The sequence below is a fragment of the Pristiophorus japonicus genome, chromosome 19, assembly GCF_044704955.1.
Source record: "Pristiophorus japonicus isolate sPriJap1 chromosome 19, sPriJap1.hap1, whole genome shotgun sequence".
Classification (NCBI taxonomy): Eukaryota; Metazoa; Chordata; class Chondrichthyes; family Pristiophoridae; genus Pristiophorus; species Pristiophorus japonicus.
This window is the reverse complement of record NC_091995.1, coordinates 79,299,556-79,312,073: the sequence shown is the minus strand read 5'-3', so window position 1 is coordinate 79,312,073 and position 12,518 is coordinate 79,299,556. Positions and strand designations below refer to the sequence as shown.

Sequence of the window (12,518 nt, the reverse complement as noted above, 5' to 3'; positions counted from 1 at the left end):
CTCACTTCATTTTCTTTTCCTCCCAGGTTGGGGAGTAAGTACTGGTGGGGAAAACAAGACAAAGCAACACCTCCTGCTCCCACTTACCAAACTCTTACCTTTGCACTCTGACCTGCCTCTGCACTCCGAGCAAGACTGCACCAAGCCCCTTCTTTTTATACTGTTCCTGGCTGACTCACCATTGGCCTGTTTAGGGAACCAGTTTTTACTAGCTGTCCAATTAACTAAGCTAGCTTGCTCATTTGTCTCTGCTTAAACCTACAAGAATCCTATCTGATTAATATTGCAGTTTTACTTAAACTTGTAATCTTATTTTACCTTTAGAATCTACTAGAAATTGTCACGAGTAATTTACACCAACCTTGAAATGGTTTAAATGGGATTAACCCTTAAAATTCTCCCACTTACCAAACTCTTATCTTTGCACTCTGACCTGCCACTGCACTATGAGACGTGAATTGGCTAGAATAGACTGGCGAATGATACTTAAAGGGTAGGATAGGCAATGGCAAACATTTAAAGATCACATGGATGAACTTCAACAATTGTACATCCCTGTCTGGAGTAAAAATAAAACGGGGAAGGTGGCTCAACCGTGGCTAACAAGGGAAATTAAGGATAGTGTGAAATCCAAGGAAAAGGCATATAAATTGGCCAGAAAAAGCAGCAAACCTGAAGACTGGGAAAAATTTAGAATACAGAGAGGAGGAAAAATTGTTTAATTAGGAGGGGGAAAATAGAGTACGAGAGGAAGCTTGCTGGGAACATAAAATCTGACTGCAAAACCTTCTATTGGTATGTGGAGAGAAAAAGATTAGTGAAGACAAACGTAGGTCCTTTGCAGTCAGAGTCAGGTGAATTTGTAATGGAGAACAAAGAAATGGCAGACCAGTTGAACAAATACTTTGGTTCTGTCTTCATGAAGGAAGACACAAATAACCTTCCGGAAATACTAGGGGACTGAAGGTCTAGTGAGAAGGAGGAACTGAAGGAAATGCTTATTAGGCGGGAAATTGTGTTAGGGAAATTGATGGGACTGAAGGCCGATAAGTCCCCGGGGCCTGATAGTCTGCATCCCAGAGTACTTAAGGAAGTGGCCCTAGAAATAGTGGATATATTGGTGATCATTTTCCAACAGTCTATTGACTGTGGATCCGTTCCTATGGACTGGAGGGTAGCTAATGTAACGCCACTTTTTAAAAAAGGAGGGAGAGAGAAAATGGGTAGTTATAGACTGGTTAGCCTGACATCAGTAGTGGGGAAAATGTTGGAATCAATTATTAAAGATGAAATAGCAGAGCATTTGGAAAGCAATGACAGGATTTGTCCAAGTCAGCATGGATTTATGAAAGGGAAAGCATGCTTGAAAAATCTTCGAGAGTTTTTTGAGGATGTAACTAGTAGAGTGGACAAGGGCAAACCAGTGGATGTGGTGTATTTGGACTTTCAAAAGGCTTTTGACAAGGTCCCACATAAGAGATTGGTGTGCAAAATTAATGCACATGGTATTGGGGGTAATGTACTGACGTGGATAGAGAATGGTTGGCAGACAGGAAGCAGAGAGTCAGGATAAATGGGTCCTTTTCAGAATGGCAGGCAGTGACTAGTGGGGTACCGCAGGGTTCAGTGCTGGGACCCCAGTTATTTACAATATACATCAATGATTTGGATGAAGGAATTGAGTGCAATATCTCCACGTTTACAGATGACACTAAACTGGGTGGCGGTGTGAGCTGTGAGAAGAACGCTAAAAGGGTGCAGGGTGACTTGGACAGGTTAGGTGAGTGGGAAAATTCATGGCAGATGCAGTATAATGTGGATCAATGTGAGGTTATCCACTTTTGTGGCAAAAACACAAAGGCAGAATATTATCTGAATGGCGGCAGATTAGGAAAAGGGGAGGTGCAACGTGACCTGGGTGTCATGGTACATCAGTCATTGAAAGTTGACATGCAGGTACAGCAGGCGGTGATGAAAGCAAATGGTATGTTGGCCTTCATAGCAAGGGGATTTGAGTATAGGAGCAGGGAGGTCTTACTGCAGTTGTACAGGGCCTTGATGAGGCCTCACCTTGAATATTGTGTTCAGTTTTGGTCTCCTAATCTGAGGAAGGACATTCTTGCTATTGAAGGAGTGCAGTGAAGGTTCACCAGACTGATTCCCGGGATGGCAGGACTAACATATTAGGAGAGACTGGATCAACTGGGCCTATATTCACAGGAGTTTAGAAGGATGAGTGGGGATCTCATAGAAACATATAAAATTCTGACGGGACTGGACAGGTTAGATGCAGGAAGAATGTTCCCGATGTTGGGGAAGTCTAGAACCAGGGGACACAGTCTAAGGCTAAGGGGTTTGCCATTTAGGACTGAGATGAGGAGAAACCTCTTCACTCAGAGAGTTGTTATCCTGTCGAATTCTCTACCGCAGAGAGTTGTTGATGCCAGTTCATTGGATATATTCAAAAGGGAGTTAGCTCTGGCCCTTATGGCTAAAAGGATCAAGGAGTATGGAGAGAAAGGCTCAAAGGGGTACTGAGGTGAATGATCAGCCACGATCTTATTGAATGGTGGTGCAGGCTCGAAGGGCCAAATGGCCTACTCCTGCACTTATTTTCTATGTTTTTATGTTTCTAATGCAACTACTGCTGTAAATAAAATAAAAGAATCATGTGATAAGGTCACATGACAAGTTCCTGTAAAGCCCTCTTGTATATGTATGTGTTTGTGATATCATAAAGAATATATCACATTGGCGAACGAGGACAGGATAATGGAATCCCTAGCTGAAATTTCTGTTGTCAGAGGTTCCTGCCAATGTACAGTACAACTTTGAGAAATTCTTTGTTGTGCAGAACCGCTAAAAATCCAAGGAAAATTCCAGGCACAATGCTGACATTGCCAGAGTCCAGATGGCCGCACCTATGGGAATAATGGGACACTTGGGTGAGTTCCATCATGACCAAGAGAATAGTATCATTGAAGCAGACCCCGAGATGTATGAAACCCTGAAAAATATGCTTTTTCCTGTCAAGCCGAAGGCCACACCACTGACGGATATTCTAACCAAGTTGGAACAGCATTGCAGTCCTGAGCCCCTAGAAATTGCTGAAAGATATCATATTTGAATACGGGATCAATTCATTGATGAGAGTATCAGTTAGAACATTGTAACTATAAAGAAGCTATCCATTCACTGTCATTTCGGAAAATTTCAGGACCGAGCATTGTGTGACCACTTTGTTTGTCGGATGAAAAATGAAGCAATCAGAAGAAAATTGTTGACAACCCCAACTTGACTTTTGATTTAGCTTGTCAGACAGCTATGTCAATGGATTTGGCTGACCAATACTCTCAAGAATTTCGCACCAAGGCCTCAGCAATGGACCAAGGTAACAGCGCAATGAAGTCCTGCTGTCAGTGCCAGGGGCAACACATTGGTCAAAGCTGTCCATATGTGAAGGCAGAGTGTTTCTTCTGCAAGATAACTGGGCATTCTGTGAAGGCATGCCGACTGAAGAGTAAACTGATGTTCAATGCTATAAGTAGAAATCGCCAGGGACTACATAGAATTGAAGAGAATTAACAGGACAAGGATGTTTTGGACATACATGTGATCAGGGGCACAAGGGTACTAAACAACGATTCACAAAGTATCGTCATCCAAGTAGACATTGCAGGAACTAGGATACCGACGGAAATCGACATTGGTGCATCCATGAGCGTAGTACCGGATCGCTATATCTCGACTGTAGAAATCGAAGATAGAGCTGTGATGCTACTCAGGAGAGCAAATTCCTGTAGTAGACCGTATCACAGTATCCGTGAAATACAAGGATCAGTTTAAGAGCTTGCCTCTCATAGTACCTTGATAGTTAGAATTTGCTTGGGATCATTGAAGCTGGATTAGAATGAGATTTTTCGTGTTGAAATGAAATTTGCATCGAAGGTTGATGTCATCAAGTAGTATCCAAAGGTGTTGCATGAAACAGGCAGTCTGATCCAAGACTTCAAAGTGAGTGTCAGAGTGCTAGACCAATTTACTGTAAGCCATGTTCCATACCATTCCCACCCAATTATTCCATTATTAAGTAAGCAGTAGCAGGACATTTGGAAAAGCATAATTCAGCCAAGCAGAATCTGCATGGTTTTATGAAAGGGGAATCAAGTTTGAAAAAATTTGCTGATGTTATTTGAGGATGTAACGAGCAGGGTGAATAAGAGGGAACCAGTGGATATGGTATATTTGGATTTCCAGAAGGCATTTGATAAGGTGCCATATAAAAGGATACTGTAAAGGTTCACGGGGTTGGGGGTAATACATTAGCATGGATTGAGGATTGGCTAACTAACACAAAACAAATCATCAGGATAAATGGTAATTTTATGATTGGCAAACAGTAACTAGTGGGGTGCCACAGGGATCGGTGCTGGGGCCTCAACTATTTACAACCTTTATTAATGATTTGGATGAAGGGACCGAGTGTAATGTAGCCAATGTTGTTGATGATACGAAGATGAGACAACAAGTTGTGAGGAGGACACAAAAAATCTGCAAAAGGATATAGACAGGCGAAGTGAGTGGGCAGAAATTTGGCAGATGGAGTATAATGTGGGAAAATGTGAGGTTATCTACTTTGGCAGAAAAAAATAATAAAGCAAATTATTATTTAAATGGAGAAAAATTACAAAATTCTGCAGTATAGAGAGACCTGGGGGTCCTTGTACATAAAACACAAAAAGTTAGCATGCAGATACAGCAAGTAATAGGAAGGTAAACGGAATATTGGCCTTTATTGCAAGGGGGATGGAGTATAAAAGCAGAGAAGTCATAGAAACATAGAAACATAGAAAATAGGTGCAGGAGTAGGCCATTCAGCCCTTCTAGCCTGCACCGCCATTCAATGAGTTCATGGCTGAACATGCAACTTCAGTACCCCCTTCCTGCTTTCTCGCCATACCCCTTGATCCCCCGAGTAGTAAGGACTTCATCTAACTCCCTTTTGAATATATTTAGTGAATTGGCCTCAACTACTTTCTGTGGTAGAGAATTCCACAGGTTCACCACTCTCTGGGTGAAGAAGTTTCTCCTCATCTCGGTCCTAAATGGCTTACCCCTTATCCTTAGACTGTGACCCCTGGTTCTGGACTTCCCCAACATTGGGAACATTCTTCCTGCATCTAACCTGTCTAAACCCATCAGAATTTTAAACTTTTCTATGAGGTCCCCTCTCATTCTTCTGAACTCCAGTGAATACAAGCCCAGTTGATCCAGTCTTTCTTGATAGGTCAGTCCCACCATCCCAGGAATCAGTCTGGTGAATCTTCGCTGCACTCCCTCAATAGCAAGAATGTCCTTCCTCAAGTTAGGAGACTAAAACTGTACACAATACTCCAGGTGTGGCCTCACCAAGGCCCTGTACAACTGTAGCAACACCTCCCTGCTCCTGTACTCAAATCCCCTCGCTATGAAGGCCAACATGCCATTTGCTTTCTTAACCGCCTGCTGTACCTGCTTGCCAACCTTCAATGACTGATGTACCATGACACCCAGGTCTCGTTGCACCTTCCCTTTTCCTAATCTGTCACCATTCAGATAATCGTCTGTCTCTGTTTTTACCACCAAAGTGGATAACCTCACATTTATCCACATTATACTTCATCTGCCATGCATTTGCCCACTCACCTAACCGATCCAAGTCACTCTGCAGCCTCATAGCATCCTCCTCGCAGCTCACACTGCCACCCAACTTAGTGTCATCCGCAAATTTGGAGATACTACATTTAATCCCCTCGTCTAAATCATTAATGTACAATGTAAACAGCTGGGGCCCCAGCACAGAATCTTGCGGTACCCCACTAGTCACTGCCTGCCATTCTGAAAAGTACCCATTTACTCCTACTCTTTGCTTCCTGTCTGACAACCAGTTCTCAATCCTGCTACAACAGTACAGGGCATTGTTGAGGTCACACCTAGAGAACTGTGCACAGTTTTGATCTGCTTATTTAAGGAAGAATATACAAGAATATACTTGCGTTAGAGGCAGTTCAAAGAAGGTTCACCAGGTTGATTCCTGAGATGAAGGGGTTGACTTATGAAGAAAGGTTGAGCAAGTTGGGCATGTACTCACTCGAGCTCAGAAGAATGAGAGGTGATCTTATTGAAACATATATGATGGAGCTCAACAAGATAGATGCCAAGAGGATGTTTCCACTCATGGGGGAATCTAGAATTAGGGGGCATAGTTTCAGAATAAGGGGTCACCCATTTAAAACTGAGATGAGGAGGAATTTCTTCTCTCAGAAGGTTGTAAATCTGTGGAACTCTCTGCCTCAGAGAGCTGTGGAGGCTGGGTCATTGAATAGACAGATTTTTGAGTAATAAGGGAGTAAAGGGTTATGGGGAGCCATCAGGGAAATGGAGCTGAGTCTATGATCAGATCAGCCATGATCTTATGGAATGGTGGAGCAGGCTCGAGGGGCCAAATGGTCTACTTCTGCTCCTATTTCTTATGTTATTACGTTCTAAGGAGAAAGTTGAGCATGAACTCAAAAGACTAGAAACTGAGAACATTAGTTGTAAGGTAGATCTAAGTAATTGGGCTACAACCATTGTTATTGTACCGAAGTCAGATGGTAAGGTAAGGATTTGTGGTGATTATAAAGTAACCGTAAACTGGGTTCTGGAGGGTAATCTCTCGAAAACATTGTCAAATGTAGAAGATTTGTTCACAACACTGACAGGTGGCCAGATATTCTCAAAGTTAGATCTGACAAATGCCTACTTACAACTTGGGCTAGATGAAGAGTCCAAGTCATGCTTGACTATAAATGCTCATCTAGGCCTATATCAATTTAATAGGCTACCATTTGAAGTGTCTTTAGCCCCCGCTATGTTTCAAAAGGTGATTAACCAGATTTTGCAAGGCATTGAAGGGGTAGTATGTTATTTAGATGACATACATTTCAGCACCAAACAGGAAAATCCATAATAGCATGTTGAATGAAGTGCTCAAAATGCTAGAGAAGTACGGAGTATGAGTGATTTCTCACAAGTGTGCGTTATTTCAAAACTCAGTGGAGTACTTAGGGCACAGAGTAGACACAGAGTGGTTTACATTCAACCAAGGGAAAACTGGATGCAACCAGAAAGGCACCCACTCCCAAGTATGTCACTGAACTTCGATCATTTTTGGGTCTTTTGAACTATTATGGGAAGTTCCTACCAAATTTGGCTACAGTGTTATATCCACTGAACGAGCTGTTGAAAAAGTAGGTCCACTGGAAGTGGTCAGAAGAATGTGATGCAGCATTCAAGGAGTGTGAATGCCAGTTGGTAGAGAGCACCATGTTAGTTCACTTTGATGGATCTAAGGAGATCAAGCTAGCATGTGACCCCTCTCCGTATGGAGTCGACGCAGTTATCTCTTATGTACTAGTTAGTGGGAAGGAGAGACCAATTGCTTTTGCTTCATGCACACTCAGTGCCAGTGAGCATAAATTATGTGCAGATCAAAAGAGAATGTTGGCATTGAGTTTTGTGGTCAAGAAGTTCCACAAATACGTGTATGGTCATAAGTTTACCTTCCTTACTGACCATAAGCCCCTGACAGCAATCCGCCATCCAAAGTCCCCTGTTCCAACCTTAACTGCAGCCCGAAAGCAGTGAAGGGCTTTGATTTTGTCAGCATATAGGTATGACATTGAGTACAGATGATCAGCTGATCACAGTCATGCTGATGCTATCCCCATCACAAGTTACACCCGATAGGGAAGAAGTTTTCATACATTGATGAACTGCCAGTCACAGCTAAAGAGATTGGTAGAGCAACCAAGCGTGACCCAGTTATGTGAAAGGTGTATGATTACATAGCAAATGGCTGGCCAAACCAGGTATCAGAAAGATATTCATCCATTCTTCGAAGGAACGAATTATCCGTGGATAAAGATTTTATTATATGGGGTGGAAGAGTAGTTATTCCAATAAGTTCAGGTCCAAATTGTTTGGAGATCTTGATGACCAGCACCTGGAAATGTGCTTGACCAAGAGTTTTGCACGCAGTTACTTATGGTGGCAATGTTTAGATAAAGCTATAGAGTGCATCGTTAGTCAGTGTACAAAATGTCAATCCGTGAGCAAGAAACCACCATCAGTACCATCACAGCAATGGAAATGGCCTCCTAGCATATGGCAAAGGTTACATGTAGATTTTGCTGAGTTACAAGAATAATAATTGTTCATTGTGATTGATAGCCACTCGAAGTGGGTAGAGGTGTTTCTGATGTGGAAAATAACAACAAATAAAACACTAGACAATTTGTGAAGATTGTTGTCTTCATATGACCTCCCAGAAGAAATTGTGGCTGATAATGGGCCGCAATTTTGTTCAGAAGAATTTGCACAGTTTATTAGCAGAAATGGTGTGAAACAAACCAAGGTTACACCATACCACTCTGCTTCAAATGGTGCAGCAGAGCGCACAGTACGGATTGTAAAACATGCCCTCATCAAGCAAATGTTAAATCCAAATCCAAAGAAATGGTAGCGGTTGTTGGACCACAAACTAGCAAATTTTCTAATTACTTATCATAATACTCCTCATACAATTACTGGTAGAACATCAGCAGAGTTGTTTTTCAAACGACAGCCACGAACCAGGTTCTCGTTGTTAAAGCCAAACTTGGCACAGTCAGTAGAAGAGAAACAATTAAGACAGAAAGAGAATCATGGTAGAGGGAGAGTAATTGAATCAGAAGGTTAGCGTGATGAACAATCATTGTAAATGGTTAAAGTCGTTACCAGGAAGAGTAGTGAAGTTATGTGATATTCACAGATATTTGGTCAAGATGTTTGATCATGGAAAAGTTCGTTTTGTTCACATTGATCATATTTTACCTGCAGATGTGGAAGGAGTTGAAAGTTGGAATGATTCAATTATTTCTGATAAGTCAGATAGTCTTGTTACAAGTAGAGCACCAGTAGCAAATCCTACATCGGATGTTCCAAAAACAAGTTCAAGAGAAAGTCAGAATTTAAGTCTGAGTCCGAGTCAGGCAGACAAACCATCTGAAGTTGTCGAAATTCCGAATGTAGATCAAGGGTTGCCCTTGGGGGACAAACTTTCCTCAGGCTCAGCCAAGAATGAGTCTATTGGGCCAAAATTTCCCTTTTCCTTAAAGGCCTGTTACCACCACATATCGGCGACCACGCTGCGGAGTGGAGTGACCGCCGACTTTTGGTGCGCACCGCCGATCTAATCCCTCAATGCGACATTCCCCTCGGAACATCTTCGGTCCGCCCAGAAGTGCCAATACAAACTTTTTCCTGGTGGTCCAGTGAGGCTGTGGCCTTCTACAGCAGCGGTGCGGCGTTCCTTAAAGGGGAGGGCGCACTGCAGCGGCCGCCATGTTTTTTTTTGTGGGCCTACCAACAATTATGCCCCCAGGTTCGGCCGAGCCGACAACAGGCAGCCTGGGTGCCAGGCTGCTGGCCCGGCTGAAATCCTCCCTGGTAGCTCAGTCCGACGTTCTAAAATCTCAAATTCTCTCCCCTTTAAGAAAAAGGGAGAGCTGTGGTGACGCCATCGCGGCGGTGACTGCACCATCCCCAACTTCGGCCCCTCAGTTGTTGTCACCGCTGCGTCTTTGCCCCTCAGGTGTAGTCACCACCCTCATTTTCACCGACCTCCAGATCAAAGCAAAGAGCCCAATGGCGACCTTTGAACCACAGCTGCGGTAAAAACCATCAAAACAGGGGGGGCAATTTATACCCCTAAGTTTGACACCAAGTTTGGAAAGTTCTTTTCAAGAGCGAAAGTATCTTCCTCAAAGCAGAAAACCAGTGGTTAAGTTTGATTTGTAAATATGGCAAAATAAATCTATATCTTTTGTTGTGTATAACCATGCAAGTTATTTATGATGATTATTTTGTTATGATTACTTTTTCATGAAGGAGGGAAAATTGTAATATAGAGCTCCCCCTAGTGGACTCCTGCTCCACCTAGTGGTTTACTGTGGTAATGCAAACTACTGCTGTAAATACAATAAAAGCATCATGTGATAAGGTCACATGACAAGTTCCTGTCGAGCCATCTTGTGTATGTGTGTGTTTGTGATGTTGTAGAAAATAAATCACAGTACGTATTAGTTTTCAAACATCATTACAACAATTGAAACTCAAAGGCCTTGCAAAAAAAATGGACTCTATTGTGGAATGTGATCCTCCAACACGGGTAAAAATATAATTTAGTGTAGTCACTGTAAAGTGGGGTCTGAGTCACAGGCCTCCATTCACCACCGTTTTTGAGCGGCCAGCTTCTTTCAGACAGTCGGCTTTTGCTCATTTTCCAGGTTGGCGAGTATATGTATAAAATATCTCTGCAATCCCCTCCTGTAATGTATGCACCTGTGAGTATGCTCACAGGTTTGTAGAGTTGTTGCACTGTGAGTGGCTTAGACAGTCACATGATGTTCACAAGACTCAATAAAACCCCAGCCAGTTGGGACTAGGTCATCCACGATGAGGTATGCAGTTGTGAGCCTAGTGGATGAACTGCTAATGCGTAATGTGACTGTTAAACCTTTGTTAATATACAAACTAGTTCTTAATAGCAATGTGTTGCTATGAATTCTTCAGCAAAGAACCCATGAAGCAAATACATTACACCTCCCTAAATCCCTCTGCCTCTCCACCTCCTTCTCCTCCTTTAATACCTTCCTTACAACCCGTCTCTTTGACCAAGCTTTTGGTCATACCTTCCAATAGCTCCTCCTTTGGCTCAGCGTCCATTTTGCTTCGTCTGGTTGCACCTCTGCGAAGCACTTCGGGACATTTTTTCCTACGCTGCAGGCGCGATACAAATGAAAGTTGTTGTTGTGTGTGAAAGGCCAGCGTCTGACCCACTGTGCCACCTGAGCCATAGAGGCAGGTGCTGAAATAACTGATACAGGTTCAACCGTGTGTGTTTCAGTGTGGCGAATGGGAGATTACAGAGTCCAGTCCCCACTCGGGTATCCTGAGAATAGTGTCACGCGGTAAGGCAGTAAATTCTAACTGCAGGCTTGAGCCATAAAGCGATCCAACCCACAGGCTCCAGTATTGTGTCGTGGTTTATTTAGAGCTTCTAGTTGTAGCACTTTGCTAAGTAATCAGTGGTGACTGCAATAAATATGGACAGCTCCATATTCGAGCTATTAATCTCTAGCTTTTCTTCTTTTTTTTTTGCAGATACCTAATGAATGTAACTTTCGAGGGAAGAAACCTTTCCTTCAGTGAAGACGGGTACCAGATGCACCCCAAATTAGTTATAATCTTGCTGAACAAAGAGCGGAACTGGGAGAAAGTAAGGAATGTTTAACATCTTGCGAAAATATAGAGGTGCATGTGCATGGGTCGTGTGGAAACCAGTTAAAACAATAATCCAACGAAATTATCGTTCAACACAGTAATCCAGCAAAATTGACCCCATCTTCTTTTGTGCACTCTTCCCCACCTACCCACCACCTTCACCACGAACAACAAGTGCGAGGAGCTCATGAATGGTTTGGTCATTGTTATATTTTCTGATGACATCACCAACAAACACTCCAAACTGTTATCATGTGACTATATCACATAATCCTTTTATTATCCACAGCAGTAGTTGCATTACCACAATAGTCCACTAGGTGGAGCATTAGTCCACTAGGTGGAGATCTATTACACTTCTCCCTCCTTAATGAAGAAGTAATCATAACAAAATAATCATCCCATATAACTTGCATGGTATACGCAACAAAAGATATGGACTTATTTTACCATATTTACAAATCAAACTTCACCGCTGGTTTTCTGTTTCGAAGAGGATATGTTCACTCTTGAACAGAACTTTCCAAACTTGGTGTCAAACTTAGACTCATTCTAGGCTGAGCCTGAGGAGAATTTTTCTCCAAGGGTAACCCTTGATCTTCATTTGAACTCTCTACAACATTAGCAGTAGTTTTATTACCACAGTAGTCCACTAGATGGAGCTTTATTACAATCATCAAGCTAAAGACCATTTGTTAGCTGCTTCTGCTGCTTTTCCCGATTCTCCTTGCCAGATCTCCCCGGGGCTTTCCCCAACCCTACCACTGAATGCCTACCTTCCTCTTGTCTGTCTCTCCTACCCTCATGCCCTCTCCAAGCTCATCTGGTCCCTGAGACCCACTGCCTCTCCCTTGACTGCATTCCCCCTGCACCACTGACTACCAAACTTGCCTTCTTGGACCCAATGCTAGCTGGCATTGTAATGGTTCCATCACCTCCCTTTCAAAACTGCCATCCTCACCCACCTCCTCAAAAACCTCACTCGCAACCCCTTCTGTCCGTGCAAATTACTGCCTCGTCTCCAACGTCCTTTTCCTCGCTAAGATCTTTGAACATTTGTGCCTTCCAAATCCGTACCTATTTCTTTTACCGCTTCCTGCTTGAATCTCTCCAATCAGGTTTGCACCCTTCCCACACACCAAAATGGCCCTCACCAAAGTGACAGATGACAT

The 12,518-nt window shown here is 42.9% G+C and overlaps 1 protein-coding gene across 1 annotated transcript in view; it reads left to right on the top strand.

Annotated features, from left to right (window-relative positions):
• The window catches only part of LOC139229981 (glutamate receptor ionotropic, NMDA 2B-like), a 1,420,117-nt gene that overhangs the window by 1,352,316 nt on the left and 55,283 nt on the right, over positions 1-12,518 (top strand). Inside the window, exon 5 of the mRNA XM_070861679.1 lies at positions 11,227-11,341. Within this exon, the coding sequence (XP_070717780.1) occupies positions 11,227-11,341 (115 nt within the window). The remainder of the gene's footprint in view (positions 1-11,226; positions 11,342-12,518) is intronic.